This window comes from Rhinatrema bivittatum, chromosome 1, assembly GCF_901001135.1.
Source record: "Rhinatrema bivittatum chromosome 1, aRhiBiv1.1, whole genome shotgun sequence".
Lineage (NCBI taxonomy): Eukaryota > Metazoa > Chordata > Amphibia > Gymnophiona > Rhinatrematidae > Rhinatrema > Rhinatrema bivittatum.
Genome location: NC_042615.1, coordinates 457,432,100 through 457,451,917, shown reverse-complemented (window position 1 = coordinate 457,451,917; position 19,818 = coordinate 457,432,100). Strand labels below are relative to the sequence as shown.

General features: G+C 43.9%; 1 protein-coding gene across 5 annotated transcripts in view; it reads left to right on the top strand.

The window, feature by feature from the left end:
• Nucleotides 1–19,818, top strand: part of MPDZ (multiple PDZ domain crumbs cell polarity complex component) — a 662,189-nt gene that overhangs the window by 466,180 nt on the left and 176,191 nt on the right. For all 5 annotated transcript variants that reach the window (XM_029605550.1, XM_029605570.1, XM_029605559.1 and 2 more), the window contains 3 exons: nucleotides 8,069–8,265; nucleotides 9,101–9,192; nucleotides 9,326–9,413. In XM_029605550.1, coding sequence (XP_029461410.1) covers nucleotides 8,069–8,265; nucleotides 9,101–9,192; nucleotides 9,326–9,413 — 377 coding nt within the window. The remainder of the gene's footprint in view (nucleotides 1–8,068; nucleotides 8,266–9,100; nucleotides 9,193–9,325; nucleotides 9,414–19,818) is intronic.

The following is a 19,818-nucleotide window of genomic DNA, read 5'->3' as shown; positions in this document are numbered from 1 at the left end:
GAAACAGGATACTGAGCTTAATGGACCCTCGGTCTGATCCAGTATGGCAAATTTTTTTGTTCTTATGTAGTTCATAATCAGAAATAGAGAAAACTGAGAGCGATATAACATACACAAAAAAAGGTAAAAAAAAAAAAATTAACAAAGAAAAATAACATTGGACCTGCATAAATGTGGACCTCCCCTACTTCATGTCAAACTGGATCAAAATCTAGATCCATATTATCTGTTATGCTCAGGCTTGTGGACCCCTGGGCCGACGAGGGGATGTTACACCTTGCGGAGGATCCGTAGGTTCTCTCTTCGGGTGGCGAGGCAGGACAGAGGAGGAGAGCAGCTGACCCTTGGCAGTGAAAACAGAAGCTACTGTGGAGATGGATGAGGAGATGAGCAGACGAGCAACCTTCACCCCTGGTGGTCTGCGGTCCCCCCGGGACTAGCCCGTAGGGACCCGACCGCTGGGACTTAGGTGGACCTTTGAGAGGTCAGGGTATCGGTGCAAGGACCAACTGGAGCTTCGCCCTGGAGACCCGTGGTCCCCCCAGGAGGAGCCCGTAGGGACCCGGGCCGCTGGGACTTAGGTAGGCCCTTGGAGACGGTGGTCTAGAAGAAGTCCGAAGTCGAGTGCCAGAGGGTCGTCGCTTGCCAGTCCGAGTCATACACCGGGGAATCACCGCTTGCCAATCCGAAGTCCATACCAGGAATCACCGTCAGCCAATCCGAAGTCAGGAACCAGGAACACCAAGACGAAACTGGAACAAGGAGTCAAGAAGCTGGAACTCACCGCAGCAGGCAGACTCGAACAACACTCACAGGAGACGTTGCCAAGTCAAGGGACGGTCAGAGGAAGTCTCCTTTTATACTTCCTCTGACCCTGTGGATAGGATTCAGCTGAGAGTAATTAAAGGGACGAGGTCCCATTAAATCTGGAGAGGAGGTGTGGCCTCGCGCCTAAGATGGCGGCGGCTATCTTGGATCCCGGGCTGCAGAGGAAAGCAGTTGCTGCTGCGAGGGAGGAGCAGGGACGGCTCCAGACCCAGCGACTAGCCTGGCAGCCCTCACCAATGAGCGGGGGCATCAGGCCTGGATGCAGGGCTGTCTGCCCCAACACTGCCGCCGGTGGCCCGGTCATGGGAGGAGGTAGGGAGCCATGCCCACGGGCGGACGTGGAACACAATATTATCTAGACAGTGTTAGATTATTTGGAAATCATGTTCAACATACTGACATCACAGAAATGCCACGTAGCCCCCATAGAGGTGCGAATATATCTGTGCGGAGATCTACTACAGTATTTTGTAACCTGCACGTATCAAGTACATGCAGATTAGAAAATATGTGTATGTCTGTAATGTATTGAAAGTGCATGCCTTTTCTGCCTGTGTAAAAAATATGGGGTAGATTTTTTTAAAAAGCGCGATCGCGTACTTTTGTTGGCGCACCAGGCGCAAACAAAAGTACGCTGGATTTTATAAGATACGCACGTAGCCTATAAAATCCTGGATCGGCACGCGCAAGGCTGCTGATTTTGAGCAGCCGGCGCGCGCCAAGCCGCGCAGCCTGCCTCCGTTCCCTCCGAGGCCGCTCCGAAATCGGAGCGGCCTCGGAAGGAACTTTCTTTCGCCCTCCCCTCACCTTCCCCTCCCTTCCCCTACCTAACCCACCCCCCCGGCCCTATCTAAACCCCCCCCCCTACCTTTATCCATGGATTTACGCCTCCCGGAGGCGTAAATCCATGGATAAATCCACGCGCGCCAGCGGGCTGCTGGCGTGCCGAGACCCGACCCGGGGGCGGTTCTGGAGGGCGCAGCCACGCCCCCGGAATGCCCCGGCTCGAAACCACGCCCCCGGGCCCGCCCCCGAAATGCCGTGTCCCGCCCCCAAAACCCCGTGTCGTTCGGCCCCGCCCCCGACACGCCCCCTAAAAAAAAACCCGGGACTTACGCGCGTCCCGGGGCTCTGCGCGCGCCGGCGGCCTATGCAAAATAGGTGCGCCGGCGTGCGAGGGCCATGCTCGCGTAAATCCGGGCGGATTTAAGTGAGCAGGGCTTTTAAAATCCGCCCGTATATACGTGTATATTTTACATGTGAAAAAAATTGTGACTTGCATAAAACCCGTTTACGCACAGCGTTTGGAATATTTTAAAACATGCGCTTGTAATTTAAATTACCAGTTTGTTGAAACCTCCACCAATTCATCCAGTTCTCCTCCAGGTCTATAAAGACCCTCCTATTTCCTTATTCTGAACTCCCCCCCCCCCCCCCGAGTTTACCCAATCAATAATAGACAATAGATGAGTCTGATATCAATTGCACAAGATAATAACTGTAAAATTATGCAAATAATTTGACAATTGTATAAGCATAAGTCTCTTATAAAATAGCAACTTATGCATGTACCTCTTGGACCTGCTCTGAAACGCTGCTAGATCACCCCTTTTTTCACACATAATTGCACATTCACGACCAAAAATGTGTGCACTTTTCATGTTTATAAAATAGCATGTATGTGAGTACAAGCTATTTACGTACCTATATGCTAATTTTACATGCATTAGTGTTTTTAAAATTCACCCCTGTTAATTGTAAAATATGCAGTTGGAGGCAGAGTTGTTTTTTTCATGTCATCACCTGTATGTAGTCGTACATGGAACCAGATATAGCCAGCCAGTGTTTTTTGCCTCCAGCTATTGAATGGACTGTTGTGGACAAGCTTCGACACAGTTTTTTTAATTGAAGAGAATTTTTCTGGCTATTTCTCGATTGTAATATAGCATTTAAACTATTTTTGAGTCAAATGTATCTTAAGGGACAAGCTCCTATGGACCTGTGTGCTCTGCAGTGAAGTGAGTCAGAGCAGCAAGCAGTTCACTACCCATCTGACGAGATTGCTTTTCTCTGGGAGAGCACTAAAGGTATAGTTTGAGCAAGTCTGTTTCTAAAAAAGGACCATCTGTTTACTCTCTGAGCTAAATGCTCGTGGAGGCCAAACTCCTGCAATTGATCAGCCTTGTAGCGAAATTTGCCATTGACTATTTGAAAGCTCACTATCTCTTGTTAGGACTCAAAGCAAGCCCACTAACTCAAAGGCTCCATCCCTTTAATGTTGTAACAACCTGATCAATAAAAAAAAAACAGTTGATAAGGACAGACGATAGGGTCCCAAAAAACAGACCAGAAGACAGTCTGTCAAAGTGAAAACAAGACAGACCAGTCACCTTAGATGAGGATATTCATTCACACATATAGGGGCAGATTTAAAAAAACTACGCCCGCGCGTACTTTTGTTCGCGCAACCGGCGCAAATAAAAGTACGCTGGATTTTAATAGATATGCGCTTATCTTTTAAAATCCAGGGTCTGTGCGCGCAAGGCTGCGCAAAATCGGCAGCCTGCACACGCCGAACCGCGCAGCCTGCCTCCGTTCCCTCCACCCCCCCTCCCTTCCCCTACCTAACCCACCCCCCCAGCCCTATCTAAACCTCCCCTACCTTTGTTCGAAAAGTTACACCTGCCCGGGCCGGCTGCCGGCGCACCATGTTCTGGTCCGGAGGCCATGGCTACGTTCCCGGGCCGGAACCATGCCCGCTGCCCCGCCCCCGGAACGCCCCCAATGAAATGCCGGCTGCGACACGCCCCCTGACATGCCCCCCCCCAGGAAAGCCCCGGGACTTACGTGCATCCCGGGGCTTTGCGTGCGCCGGCAGCCTATGCAACATAGGCTCGGCGCACACAGGGGGAGCTTGGGGCAGGTTTTCGGGGGGTACGCGCGTACCCCTTTGAAAATCAGCCTCATAGTGTGATAAAAGAGCCCAACTCTGGCTGAGTTTCGCACAACGGTTGCGTCAGGAGCTTTATAGAGAATATTTTGGTTTATTGTTTTGGTAGATGTGGATTCTGGTCTAATAAAAGGATTATAAATTCCTGCAAACTAAATCTTCGATACAGTGTACTGCGATTATTATACGCTGGAACCTTATAATCCTTTTATTAGACCAGAGTCCATATCTACCAAAACAATAAACCAAACTATTCTCTATAAAGCCCCTGACGCAGCTGTTGTGCGAAATTCGGCCAGAGTTGAGCTCTTTTATCACACTATATGTGTGAATAAATATCCTCAATCTAAGGTGACTTATCTGTCTTGTTTTCGCTTTGCCAAGGAGAGATTACACTCTTTTATTATTCAAATTGCCTTTAATTTATTTAAAGGCAGAAAAAGAACCAGATCTTTCAGCTGGCTAAGGTAAAATAGGCTATGATTAAAAAAAAAAAAGGAAAGGGAAAAGATACTTTCAGTTTGATTTGAAAGCAATTTTCTAAGGCTAGGAGAGATTTTCTGAGGATTACCATGTGCTGCGTTCTCTGTGACAATTAAAAGCAATGTCAGACAGCACATAATGTTCAGCTTGCAAACCCGATGATAAAACAGCAGAGTATAAATCAAACAGAGCAAGTTTACAATCTGGGGTCTTACTATCCTGCACCTAGTACAAAAGTATATTTTAAACTCAGAGAGACATTCCCAGAGAGAGAACAGCTAATGGTTTCTTGGTGGTATTTGGAATGCTGCCATCTTGAGAACAGCTCGAGCAGCTGCAGGTTCTGCACATCCGCATATAATTAAAAACAAGGACCCTCTGTTGTTAACTCTCAAAATGCTGGGACAAAGTAACAAAAATAGCATAGTGATTGCTGCCAACATCCCTGCCTCTGGGGCTTTTTTTCCACCAGATCTTTTAAGAATCCTAAACAAAGCCTTTCAGCCTTTAAAGAAAAAGATAAATATAGTTAAATGGCATACAATCTTCATGTCCTGCAGCACAAATATAGGAATCTAGTAACAGGACATACTGAGAGGGTATAGTGATTTCCCTCAAGCAATAGTCTCTCTCCCCCTGTAGATCAGGAGGAGGTAGTTAAAAAAAAATAAGTCTGAGCAATAGGATGTCTCAGTAATCCATCTGTTTCACTAAGATGAAATTTAGGTATTAAAATTTCTGACTGGGATTCAGTTCTGAGAGAGACAAAGAAGGCATCCATGCAGAACTGGAGATTAAACTCCTTTCAGAAATAAACCTTAACGGAGACCGGCTATAGACGGAAAATACTATTTTCAAGGTTAGCTCCTTTACCCTTAGAGGTAAAGTAATGTCCATTTCAGAAGACACAGGTTGATGCCAGATTCTTGCCACTGAGCAGGAAATCTGTCCCTATGGAAGGAGGCGCTGCACGTAAAGAATTATGCTTCACATTTTTTCTTCAACTATCTGTGCGGATGGCACCTACACTAGTAGTGAGGCAAGAGCCCTATTAAGCAGAAATCAGCAGCTTTTTGATGGAGAACAGATGGCACAGCTTGAATCCACAGCTGCTTATCATTCTGACTAGATTGATGAATTTGTTTGTTCTTCAAGATCACTAGCTAGGAACTAGAAGGCTTCTATGACTCAGGCATAAGTTTGCTGGTTCTTGCTCCAAATTGAATCTCTGCAAAATGTCTTGCAAAGAGAGTTTATTTGGTGAGATACCAATATTTAAAAGACTAGTCATGAGTCTAGATGAATCAAAACCACAGAGACTTCCTGAGGATAGGTCAATTTTTAGATTTTACAGAGGGTGCCAGAAAAGCTAGAATTGAATGTTTTACAAAGAGTGGATCCACATTGCCAGAGGCTAGTAGGTCTTCGATATCATTCAAAAATGTTTATGCCCTAGAGTTAGTTTCCCTAACATATTCATGTTTTTTTTCCATGTATATAACCAGCGAAGACAATTGCTTTAATGACAACACTAAACAATTAATAAAGCTATGAATAGTATGTCCTGCTCCATTTCAAAATCAAGAGCAAAGTTGTTAATCTTTGAAATTTCAAAAGAGATTAAAAAAAAAAAAAAAGAAGAGGGAATTGGCCCTTACAAACCAATTATGAATTTTCATTTGTGTGAACAAATGCTTACTTTAACCTCATTTTTTATTGGAATCTTTTTACTCATATCATTTTGTCAGTAAGAAAAGGCAGATATCTGTCTGTTAGAGAAATACATTACAATAGACTATAATACTAAAAGCTGAGCTTCCGTTAAAAGATATATGGCCAACAATCTTATTTTGGTCTCCTAAATTCAGAATTTAGTCTGCATGTTTTGTCTTTGGAGTCACAAAGAAAACTGATTAATGCTAGGGTCCTGATTTTCAAAAGCATTTGCATGTTTAATATATGTTTTATGCATGTACAAGCACTTTTTCCATGCAAATGGGCTTTTGAAAAATTGCTATAACATATGGCCTTAGTTTGTTCAGTAAGTTTTTGCTCGGACTAGGTACAAAAATTACTATGATAGTATGTTACATTAGCATGCATAATTTCTTTCAGACTTCACGTGAAAATAATGGTAAGGTTTATGGTAGTGGGCAAACTCCCTGAATGTGCAGAGGGGAGAATATCACTGGCATACCCAGATTGGATATTAAAAGACCACAGATGCCCATTCTAAGAAATTGTGGTGCCCTTTGCCAGAATCATTATGCTGAGGTTTGAGCAAAGAGAGTATGGGGTCCATGAATTGCTTAGCATCAAAAGTCATATGGCTCCATTTTCAATGATTAGGTGAGGAGCAGACTGAGAGTAGATCGAACATTGCATTTTCAAAGCATTGTACGTCTCCTTCACCAGGGACCGGTAATAATGAGAAACTCATCTCCGTTCTCACTTATGGCATGGTTCTTAAGAAGGTGAGATTAGCCCATAAGAGATACAAACCGTCTAAAAAGAATTCCACAAAGAGACCTTATGTGAAGGTATAGCAAATGTTTGCAACATATTATAGACAGATTAACTGTTTGCCATGGCATTCCAAATAGGAGATATTCTTACGGAAGGGTCTCGACAGGGGATGGCCTTGAATTTTTTAAAGGGACAGGTTGCAGAGCAGAGAATGTTGCTATTTCTGGTTCCATGCATGATATAAATATAGGTAATGTCATTAAAAAAAAAACACCCAAACGCTGCTTCCAACTGCTGGATGAGGGGACTAAATCCACATGTTCTTGACTGGTGTAGGAGAAGTAAAGGAAAGGAAATTATCAGGCAAGTCTTAATTTCTCCATTCTTATAAATCATCACAAACAGATAAAATTTACTACGTTTTATAGTTACTGAGATGATGAAGTGGGTATTGAAAGAAAATGATTTATCTTTGACCAAAACAAGATTGTCCACATATTCCAAACTCACACAGCCAAAATCTAAATTAACTGGTATGGCAAACTAATGAATACCTGATCCAAAAAATATGATTTCTCATATAAAAACATGTAATTTAAAATCTTTTTACATTATCAAATGGTCATTTTGTAGGATGTATGTAAAATACAACACTTGAGGAAGTACAAACAATACATATTTTTTTAAATTATAGTTGATATAAATTGCTATTATAAAATAGAAAGAAAGTACTCAGAGTGAAAACATCTTCCTATTTAAATTCACTGTTGGTGCATGATTAGGTACATAAATGCCATAAGGTTTTGAAAATTACATCTAAACGGCTAAAATACAACCATTCTCTTGAGCACCTATCGGGGAGGGCAATTTCAAAAGCCATTTATCCAATAAATACCTAAATAAAAGGGTTATTTGAAAATTGGCTAATGCAAAATCTGCCAGTAAAAGTACCTGCAAGCTTTGCATCTACCCATGTGATTTTGAAAATTGCATTTACCCATGTGATTTTGAAAATTGAATTATTTGTAGGCTGTGATATCTTTTGTTAGACTAGCATACGAATAATCTGAAGATGTTATGGTAGATGAGCTTTCAAGAACACATCAATTCAGATTTGACCAAAAGCTATGCAGCCTTTGGAAAAAGTATCTCATGCAGGTATATTTCATGAGAATTTGATAGCTCATTTCACCTTTCCAGAGAGATTCTCTGTAGCATAGTTACTTCATGTATTCAGTTTAGCTTAACTAATAACTCAAAAACCATAAAACATACTATTTTCTTTATCTTGTCCTTTTTTGCACTTGTATTTCATTTTGCTTTTTCTTCTTTCATGTTTAGAAAAGATTTGGCAGCGCTATGGAAATCTGCCAGGGGACCTTCATATGATAGAATTAGAGAAAGGGAAGGCTGGTTTAGGTCTTAGCCTTGCTGGCAACAAAGACCGATCCAGGATGAGTGTCTTCATAGTAGGAATTGATCCAAATGGAGCAGCTGGCAAAGATGGGAGGTTACAGATTGCCGATGAATTACTAGAGGTCAGTTTCTGTGAGCAATAGCTTTAATTAAGGCATACTGAAATTAATATAGTGATATTACCATAGTGGGCAGAAATTGTGATGATATAAATCAAATTGAATAGTGGAACAGAAATAAGATGTTCTGGTTGGTCACTGCAAGGATATTACCTGTTGAGAAATTCCCTTGACAGTCCAACATTGATGGAAACATCATTTTTCATTAGAGCTAGAAATGATACCATTGAGGTCTGTGATTTACAAAAGGGGCCATCTGTTATCAAACTACTTACTGTGGCACATAATTTTATAAATAACAGTCTTCAGCTGTCAATCCCAGTATTTTTATTGTGGTAGCATCACAATTTAAGCTTGTCATGCAGTAAATAATGGAGGGTCCCACTGTATCATAGAGTTAAATCAAAATTTCAACCTGGCCAGCCCTAATGCGAGCTAGCCACTTTCATTCACTTCTCACACTCTTAAACCCCACATATTGTGACATTTTTTAAATAAAAAGCTATTTTTTCATCCAGAAATATATATATATACACACACACCAGCAAACACCCATAGAAGAGTATTTAAATCTTTTGGGATTTTGACAGCATACAAGATTCAAATGTGGATTTAGTATCTTAGTGAGTAGTTGCCAATTCTACCTAGGTCATTTTCTACACATTAGCATTATATTTTGTCAGAATTATTCTGTACTAGTGTAACTGAGAATTGACACAAAATGTTGTCATTGTTAGAAACTGCAAAACCTGTAAGTTGCAGTTGCCATTCACATTTGTTCAGTTTGAGCAAATGAGAGATGTCATGCGTCCTTCATGAGTCATTTTCATTTGCATAGATCAATGGACAAATTCTTTACGGACGAAGTCATCAGAATGCCTCCTCAATAATCAAATGTGCACCATCAAAAGTAACAATCATTTTTATCAGGTAAATTGGATCTATGAATATTTATTTTAAGTGCATATCCAACATCTTTCATGTTAGTGAACTGGGCAGCATGATATGATTAAAGCGCAGCATTTGTCACCTGCTTTTCATTTGCATGTTTCACCTTTTGCAGAAATAAAGATGCTGTAAATGAGATGGCTGTTTGCCCTGTGAAATCAATGGAATCTTCTTCCACCTTAGGAACTTTTCAAAACAAGGAGGTAAACAGTACATCACCCTAAGTATTTATCAATGATGAGTAAAGGAGCACAAGCAGTTACATAGTATTCTAAGCAATGGAGAAACATTTCTCATTTTGCAAAAACTTTTACAAGAATTTGGTATCTTCAAAAATGTTGTCTTCGATACAAACTGTAAAAATCTGTCAAACGTTTTTGTAAAACAGGAGACCATCCATGATTGTCTTTTCTCTGAGAAACTCAAAATAGTTACAGCAAATTCTGATGAATATAAGAAAAATCAATGGCAAATTTACTTGAAAAATAGCACAGAACAGGTCATTTTTCACGCTGCATAGCTAGTGTAGAGAAAGTACTGTCAAGTTTTCTTTGAATTATTTGCAGATTATCAGTGTAATCAAGTTGCCCATTTCTGCCCACTTTTTAGTTGTTTACACTGCATATCAGAATAATGCTGTTAGAAATCTTTGAAGGAGGGCAGGCCAGTGGCTCACAGCCATATAGAGGACCTGAGTTCAGTTTTCAGGTCAGATCTTCTGCTTCTTAGGCCAGCTAAGGCTGGGAATGCCATTGAGGAAATCTTCCCAGCCTCTGGGGGAGGAAGTCTTAGTCACCATGTAACAGCAACACCTAATGGTCAGACATAGCATCCGTTTCAGAAGGAACTGTGGTTTGTGATCCCCTCCCCCAGCTGAGGACTGCTGCTGCAGTGACTGGGATGAGACAGGAGGGATATGGTATGAGATGGGGAACCCCCAGGTAGTTAATAATGAAGGCTCATGGCACCATAGCCCAACAGAGTCCAGTTTTGATTCAGCTGGAAACCAAAAGGTGCAGGAGGAAACTTCTGGGACAAAACAAGGATACATCTTTTCAGTCAAATATCTAATTGTTTGTTCTTCAAACAGGCCCATGAGAACTAATTTCAATGAAAAATTACTGCAGCAGGCTTGTACTGCTGACATTTTTCTAGTAATTAGGGTTTTTAAAATGAATATACTATGCAGGAGAGCCAAGTGAAATTACTTCAGGTTTGCTTCCATAGAAATCCTACAGATTTGCTGTAGATTGTGATAAAAAAAAAAATGCACTGAAACTATTTCAGTTGACAAAAATCTGCTGCAGTAGCAAATGTACTGCAAATCTATGCTGCATTTTGCTTTACCGTTTGATACTTTAAGAAAATTTCCCCTTATCTGATTTGAAAATAAATCCATGATTAAAATGAGCAGACTACAATGTGCTACTGCACCACAAGCGTTAACATGCATTTAAAGTACTGTTTAAGCGCACAATCTAGTTTACATGTGTTAGTGAGTTTAATGCAAATAAATTACACTGTTAAACACATTTCTGGGAACATTTTGTTTCCTCCACAACCTTTGGTGAAACAAGTAGATTTTTTTTTTTAATTTAAAACAAGTAGGTTTTAACAAGCTGAACACAAATATGTATTTATTATGTCTGTATCATGTACCGTTTGCCAAAAAAGTGCAATATACATTAAGCATTGTTACGTGTCTGTAGCAGCATAAGCTATAATGGCAATGTTGGCACCAGAAAACAAAACTAAAAATGTTTTGCTGCAGATTTTTGTTTGTAATCACTGTCCGACGCGTCACGGATGAGAGTTCAACAATAGTCACCCAGCATGGAAGGGTTCCACTTGCTTTGATACCGTTTCTCCATTTTGACAATGTCTTGATGAAACCTTTCACCATGTTAGTCATTCACAGCGCCAAGGTTGTCTGGGAAGAAGTCCAAGTGGGAATGAAGAAAATGTATCTTCAATGACATGTTGCACTTCATCAATTTGTATGCCTGAAACAGATTTTCAACCTGTTCGACATAGTCTGCTGCCTTATAGTTGCTTAGAAAGTTACAAACGACATTCTGGAAGGCTGTCCTCGCAACACGTTCTGTACCTTGCAGAAGACCATCAAAGTGGCTGTCCTTCATCACAGCTCGGATTTGTGGGCCAACGAAAACCCCACCTTTTATCTTAGCGTCACTTATGCATGGAAACATTTGCCGCAAATAATCAAAGGCTTTACTTTGCTTGTTCATTGCCTTAATGAAGTTTTTCATCAGCCCAAATTTGTTATGCAAAGGTGAAAGAAATATCTTACTTGGATCCACCAATGGGTCATGTGCAACATACTTCTGTTCTGGAGCCAATTTCTTGTGGAGAGGCCAGACTTTTCTGACATAATGAATCCCGCCTTGCCTCTAGTGCCTCTGGTATGTGTCTGGTGATTCCTCTACCCGGTCCTCCATGCTTCTCTGGAGAACCCCGCTCCTGTAGGGGGCTTCATTAACCAGTGCAGCATGCACTTTCGTTTACAACCAACCCTCTTCCCTGATAATGCTACAAAGACAACTTACATCTTACCTCTCCTTGATGGGAAGGCCTAGCCTGGGCGTCTCCCTTGTGGGAGCGCGACGACACTGTCTTACACAACTTGAGAGAGTTCCTGGATATTTTCCGTATTGTCTTTGACGACCCCACTCACCAGGCAGCCTCCGGGGCGACTCTTCTACATCTCCGCCAAGGGTCCTGGACTCTCGCCGAATATGTAATTGAGTTCCGAACATTATCCTCGGAACTTCATTGGGATACCTCCTGCTTGAGGACCATCTTCCTGGAAGGACTCAACCCAAGAATTAAGGACGAACTCGCAGCCCGCGACTTACCAGGGTCCTTGAACTCCCTCATTGACTTGACTGGGCGCATTGACAGACACCTTAAAAAAACACTCCCGAGAGGTTCAGCTGTCCAAGAAAGATTCCAGTACTTTCAGATGCCCTCAACGTTCACCATCTCCTCTGTCTTTACTGTGGCGGTGCTGTCTTGTCATCATGCCCGGTGCGTCCGGGAAACTCCCAGGCCTAGGATCTGAAGGAGGACTTTTCCTGGGCTGGCATCACCCGTACCACCACTGACTCTGCTAGTCAAGCTGACTATAGGAGACCACAAATTCTACACCCTAACCCTGGTGGACTCGAGAGCCGGGAGTAATTTTATCATGAAGAGTTTGATGGAACACCTCAGGATTCCACTCGTCCATGCCCAGGTTCCATTGGTCCTCTCATCCATTCAGGGTAAACCACTCCTGGGCCGGGTCACCCACGTCACCGCTCCCGTCCAGGTTTGCACCGAATTGCTTCATGTGGCACATCTTTCCTTCCATGTCTTTGACCGGTCTATATACTCCCCTAGCTCCAAGTGCATTGTCCCCAGTTCAACTGGAAGAATCTACAATTGGTCCGCTGGGGACCGGCTTGTCAAAACTCATGTCGATACGGTATCTCCTGTACACTGCTTGACTGCGACCACCCTTCCTCAGGTCCTACCATCACTGTGTGCTTCTTACACAGATGTTTTTTCCAAACGAAAAACTGAGATGCTACCAGCCCATCGGCCCTTTCACTGCATAATTAATCTACTACCGGGGATATACCTATGCCCTCTCGTCCTCCGAGATCCAGGCCATGTCATGTTACATCCAGGAAAACCTGGACCGAGGATTCATCTGCAAATCGACCTCACCAGCAGGTGCTGGGTTCTTCTTTGTGGGCAAAAAGGATGAGACACTCCGTCCATGTATTGACTATCGGAGGTTGAACACCATAACCCTGAAGGATCGCTATCCATTTCACTTAATTTCTGAGCTCTTTGACCATCTCCAGGGTGCACAAGTCTTCACCAAGTTGGACTTTAGGGGATCCTACAGCTTAATTTGCATCAAGGAGGGTGACGAATAGAAGACGGCGTTTAACACCAGGGATGGGCATTATGAATACCCAGTTATGCCATTAGGCCTTTGTAATGCCCAAGCCGTATTCCAAAAATTAATGAATGAAATCTTCCGAGATTTATTATATCAGTGTGTAGTCATCTACTTCGACGATATCTTAGTCTTCTCCAAGTACCTCTCTGTTCACCGCCAAGACGTCTCCCAGGTACTACAGTGTCTCAGAGAAAATCAACTCTATGCCAAACTTGAAAAATGCCTCTTTGAAAGAGAAGCTCTCCCATTTCTGGAGTATATCGTCTCCAGTCAAGGGTTCAGCATGGATCTGCAGAAACGTAAGGCCATTCAAGACTGGCCCCAACCGTCCGGACTGAAACCCCTACAGCGATTTCTAGGTTTTGCTAACTACTACCGCTCCTTTATCTCCAACTATGCCTCCATTGTGGCACCACTGACTGCTCTGACCCGTAAAGGCGCTGACCCCAAACATTGGCCGCCTGAGGCGATATCCGCCTTTCTTCACCTCAAGGAAGCATTTCTCCTCGAGCCCTGCCTTTGTCATCCTGATCCACTACACCCATTTATCGTTGAAGTGGATGCCTTTTCCGAAGGGGTTGGAGCCTTTCTCAGCCAGCACTCTGCCGATCATATGCTACATCCCTGCTCCTTTCTCTCCCGCCAATTTTCCACAGTGGAACGTAACTATGCTATTGGCGACAAGGAACTCCTTGCCATCAAAATCGCCTTCGAAGAATGACGTCCTTGGTTAAAGGGAAATCAGTACCAGATTATGGTCTATACCAATCATAAAAATTTAGAGTACCTGCACCGAGCGCAACGTCTCAATCCTCGACAGGCCCATTGGGCCCTATTTTTTGCTAGATTCAACTTCATATTACGATGCCGCCAAGAACTTGAAAGCGGATGCGCTCTCTCGAGCTTCAACACCGTGGATACTTCAGAACCTCCCAGTTTCATCATTGATCTGTCCCGGGTACTGCTGGCCGCCAATACGCCTGTTCCACCAGGAAAAACCTTCATGCCACCATGCCTCTGAAGTCAAGACCTGACCTAGGCTCACGACTCCCACCACACGGGACATCCTGGAAAACACCGGACCCTGGTCCCTTCTCCACCGGTACTACTGGTGGCCTGGGATGTCTAAGGATGCTCAATCCTACGTTGAATCTTGCCACACGTGCGCCCGTCACAAGAATCCCCCAGGGTTGCCCCAGGGTCTGCTCCAACCTCTGCCTGTTCCCACTGAACCATGGACTCACATCTCAATGGACTTTATCGTAGACTTGCCTCCATCCAAAGGCAACACCACCATCTGGATCGTTGTCGATAGGTTCTCTAAAATGGCTCACTTTGTGCCACTTCTAGGGTTACCATCTGCCCCTCAGCTAGCCCAGTTATTCATACATCATATGTTCAGATTGCACGGCCTACCCAAGATCATCCTATCTGACCGAGGATCCCAGTTCACTGCCAAGTTTTGGAAATCACTCTGCCAAACGTTTGATGTTACCCTGGAATAATCTTCAGCATATCATCCGCAAACCAATGGTCTGGCGGAGAGAACTAATCAGACCCTCAAACAATTCCTACGCACCTACGTTAATAGCAAACAGGATGACTGGATGGACCTGCTCCCCTGGGCCGAATTTGCCCTCAATTCTCACCCTTCCGCCACCACAGGCTCTTCATCCTTCCAAATGGTCTACGGCAATCAGCCTCTTCCACCTCTGCCCATCCCTGTGACGTCCCGTCACCTGTGGCACAGCTGTCCATTGAAGAATTACACCACTTTTGGACCTCCACCCAGCAAGCCCTGATCAAAGACAATCAAGCAGCCAAAAGGTTTTCCAACCGTCGTCTGAGACCAAGTCAACTTCTTTGACCTGGTCAGAAGGTTTGGCTAAGTACGTGATTTATCCGCTTGAAGCTATCATCTATGCGACTTGCTCTCGTTTCATTGGTCCGTTTCCCATCCTTCGCTGTGTGAGCGCAGTAGCATATCAACTCCAACTTCCTCCATCTGTCAAAATCCACAACATTTTCCATGTGTCACTCTTAAAACCTCTGGTGTTGTCATGGCCATCCAGACTGCCACCTGAACCACTGCCTCTCTCCTCCGAAGACGATTCCACCTATAAGGTCCGAGAGGTTCTAGATGTCCGGAAGCATAAGAAAAGATGGGAATATCTACTAGCCTGGGAAGGATTCGGACCTGAAGTAAATACTTGGGAGCCCCTTGCCAATATCTTGGATAGGAACCTCCTCGTCCAGTTCCACGCGGACCATCCCTCCAAGCCCAAACCTCCTAGGAGGCGCCCTAAAAAGGAGTGTACTGTTAGAATTCCCAGCCATGGACGGCCGCGGATGGCCACTCCTACCTCCCTTCGTGGCTTCGAGACCCCCGCTGGCACCTCCGCAGCAGCAGGGTGGCGTCCCCGATGCGAGCTCCTAGTCTCTTCTCTCCGGGCAGCCCCGCCTGCGGAGCTCCTGCCGCGCTCCGTGGTGGAGGGGATGTCCCTTGGCCTCCTCTTCGCGGCATCGGGCCACACGCCTGTTCTTCCTGCTTCCTCATTGGGCCTTCCTCCTCCTAGGCACGCAGCCACACTCCCTGTATCCACTTAAAGGGCCCACATCACCAAAATTGCCTGCAGCTGTATGGATGACGTCTGAGTTCAGGAAGTATATATAGAAGTCTTCTCTTCCCATTCCTCGACTTGGCAATGAGTCTGCTGGCTTCGGTGAGTTCGTCTATGCTTTGTTGTGCTCTTGTTCCTGCTTCCTGCCTTTCCGAGTCCTGTTCCTGCCACCTATCCTTCAAATCCTGGACGGATCTCCTGGCTTCTGACCTCGGACTGGCGGTTGGTGATTCTCTGGCTTCCAACCTCGGACTGGCGATTGGTGATTCTCCGGCTTCTGAACTTGGACCAAACATCAGTGATTCCTTCGTCTTTTCTAGGGCCCACTTAAGACCAGCCGGCCCTACGCACCCAAGGGCTCAACCAACGGGGAACGGGGCTGATATTGGTGAAGCTCCAGCCAGCCCTTGCATCAGTTCAGCCTCGCCTCCCGACAGTGGGGACCTGTGGGAGTTCACTCCCTCAGATAGCGCCAACTCCCCCTCGGGCAAGGGGGTCCACATCTCCCCTGTCAACACAACAGATCAGTCAGAGTTTCTTGGTGTATTTTTAAAAATAAGTTAGTCTCTGTTACGTGTTACATTGCTTATGGCCGTCAAAAATATAACATGAATTTTAAAAATCATAAAAACTACTGTTCAGCAAGAAAATATATGTACGTGGGATTATGTTTTAAAATTTCACATTTATTGTAACCCAAAATTGGCCGTTTCTCAAAAACCTTACGTGATGTAGAAATTTCAAAGTAATATCTGTGATCAGCATCAAAAAATCTATTTGGAACACCAAAAAGCCTGAAGAAAACAAAAACTTTGTTTACCAGTGTTATCTTGCAAGAGTTGTAATACAAAAAAACGTGATAATGAGATGGAAAACTATGTAAAACTGCTCATGGTCTATCAGGGCATAGAAAAACAATGCACATTAAAACGTGCAAAAGTTAACACAGGAGTCCATGGCAAAGTTAGCACCCTATACTTGTCTGGTTAACTTAGCAGGGTTATTCAGTGGTGCCATCCGCACTGCTAAATGTACCTGTCTATTTTAAAGTTAGCCAGATAAGTTTATCTGGCTGACTTCAAGACTGCTCTACACCCAGAAACACTCCTGAAATGACTCCAAGTTATCCAGCTAAGTTTTATCCAGCTAACTGGATAACTAGGAGATGGTCAGCTAACAGTAACTTTCAAACTTAGGCCAGATTCATTAAGGCTTTTCTCCCATTTTGTATCTATGGAAAAAACCCTTAGTGAAACAGGTCAGATAAATGGTATTGAGTATAGACTTCTTAACGCCTAAAATTGAACCACACTTCAGGGAAGTGTAGTTAAATTTTTCCAGTAACTTCCATATTGATGTGTGCTTTAATGCTTGTAAATTAACTCAAAACTCATTTGCATATCTTTAATACGGCCATTAATGCATTTTAACAGCCAATATTAATGCTCTTTAGTACATTAGCCTCTTTTTATACAAAATAATTTAGTTTGAGCATCCTTAATAGAACCAATTGTAAAGAATAGAATCCTACTAGAGATTCTATTTTATATTTTATTTAGATTTCTTTTCCACCTTTCAGCCACTTCAAAACAGATTACATTCAAGTACTGTAGGCATTTCTCTGTCCCTAGAGGGTTCATAATCTAAGGGCCTGATTTACTAAATCTTTTCTCCCATTCTGAGACTATGGCAAAATGCTTAGTAAATGAGGCCCTGAGTTTTTTGTATCTGAGGCAATGGTTGATGAAGTGACTTGCCCAAGGTCACAGGAGTGGCAGTGGGATTTGAACCCTGGCTTCCCTGGATCACAGCCCACTGCTCTAACCACTAGGTTACTACTACACTCCGCGCTTGATGATTAGGAGCAATATCACATGATTGAGATTCACTCCTCCATCCATCTGCCAACGAGGAGCCCTTCTTGTCAGGCTGTCTCTCTATTTCTGCCTACTTCTTGCTGGGCTGACAAATGTTGGTTTTGCGCTGGAAGAGGTCTGGAGCCACAACGAAGTATCTGATTCTGATCTGATCATTCCTTTTCCTCTGTGTGGTTTGGTGGCTTTGGCAGTCTTTGGAAAATACCATAGCTTGGACCAATCAGTGGCACAACAGCAGTCCTACCCTCCCACCTGGGTTTAAGGATGGAATTTGATTTGTTTCTCATTGATAAGGGTCCCCAAATCCTGTCATTCCAGCCCCCTGGCCTCTGGACTCCTATGGGATCTGTCCTTATCCAGAGATGGTTCCAGGAGAACACAGAATTCTATGCCATGGAGTAATAGGGCATCCTTAGGCTCTAGCAGTGATCAGCAGGTACTTGTACAAGCTGGTGTTGCCTCAGATTGTGGGGTATTGTTGGAGATAGGTGGGGAGTGAATGTCAGGGGCATAGGGTGACTGCTGAAGTTGGTGGTGCACCAGAAAATTTGCTGTTGCCAGATGCCCTAGAAAACAGTCCACCCTTCTGCATTACCTTGTGAGCACTACTTTCTTTGATATAAAATGTCTATCAATTTTATGTTCACAGCAATCCAATGAGCTAAATCTATCCCTTAAAATAATCGCCCTATCTACTAACACCATTTACAGTTAAATATGTGAATGAAAAAAAAATTTTCTACAGGAACATTCAAAACCATTTGCTGCATGCAAATGAAATTAATAAAGAGCAAACTTCTATATAAAAAAGAAATGTGGAAGAGAGGATCATAATGCTAAGTCCCATAATGATGATATGTACCATAATTATCACAGCAAGAATTCAAGTCACAAAAGAACTGTACCTTTAAAATACAGACATACCCTCACCAAATACACAATAGAAGCATGCCAACAAAAACTGTACTGGAAACCCAGAAGTTCAACTGTATTATTATTCCTCGTAAAACATCAAGCAATAAAATCAAGAAATATAAAACATCATTCATAATATTAAAACCATATTGGGGGTCACGTGGGGTGATGTGCTGAGGAGGACGCGTTTCCCTTCAGCTCCGTGCTCCCCGATCGCAGAACACCGGCGAAACTCTGAAAAACGGCGCATTTCGGACTTTGTTGACCTTCCCGAAGAGACAGCATATGTCTATAGTGAAATACATGAGAAAAACGCCGCAATCCATGGCTTCCCGAAGTGCCCGTAAGGAGAAGGAAAAAGACGGCAGGAAAGGCAGCGAAAACAAGATGGCGACGCCAGCGGCAGAAACAGAGGCGGAAGCCAGCGCCTCAGAAGGGATCACGGCGGACACACTCAGGGACATTATTGCCTCCACGCTAGACGACAAACTGGCTGGCATCCACGAAAAGCTCACGGGGGTGAGTGAAGCCCTACTAGATCTGGGTCCCAGGTTAGACCACGTGGAGAATCGGGTGCTGGCCGTTGAGACCGACATGGACGCCACACTAAAGCAGCTCCAGTCGCAGGAGAAGGCACTTAAAGAATGCCAGGAGAAACTGGACGACCTCGAAAACAGGACGAGGCGATCAAATTTAAGATTTTTAGGCATCCCGGAAGAGATCACCGATGGTGGCCTGGGGGAATTTCTGGAGTCGTGGTTGCCGGAGGCCGTCGGGCTGCCAGGCCTCAAAGGGCTTCTTACAGTGGAAAGAGCTCATAGGGTAGGCCCGAGGAAGCCATCGGACGCGCGTCCACGTATTGCGATTGCGAAGATTATGAACTATGCTCACAAACAAAAGATATGGGCGGCTTCCCGACAGAAAAAAGACATCACATATAACAACCAGAAGATACGACTCACACAAGACTACTCAGTCCGAGTATCTCAGCTCCGGAGGCAATTTTCCACGATTTGTTCGCACCTCGTGGACACCAACACAAAATTTGCCCTTCAATATCCTGCCATCTTAAAAGTCTGGATAGATGGGAAAATGCACTCTTTTTCTTCCCCGGCTGAGGCTACGGCTTTTCTGAAACCCGGACCTTCCTAGATGCCAGCAGAGCAGCTCAGACCGTATGGTACGTGGGCTTGTTTGTATTTGGACTGTATGGAGGGACTTA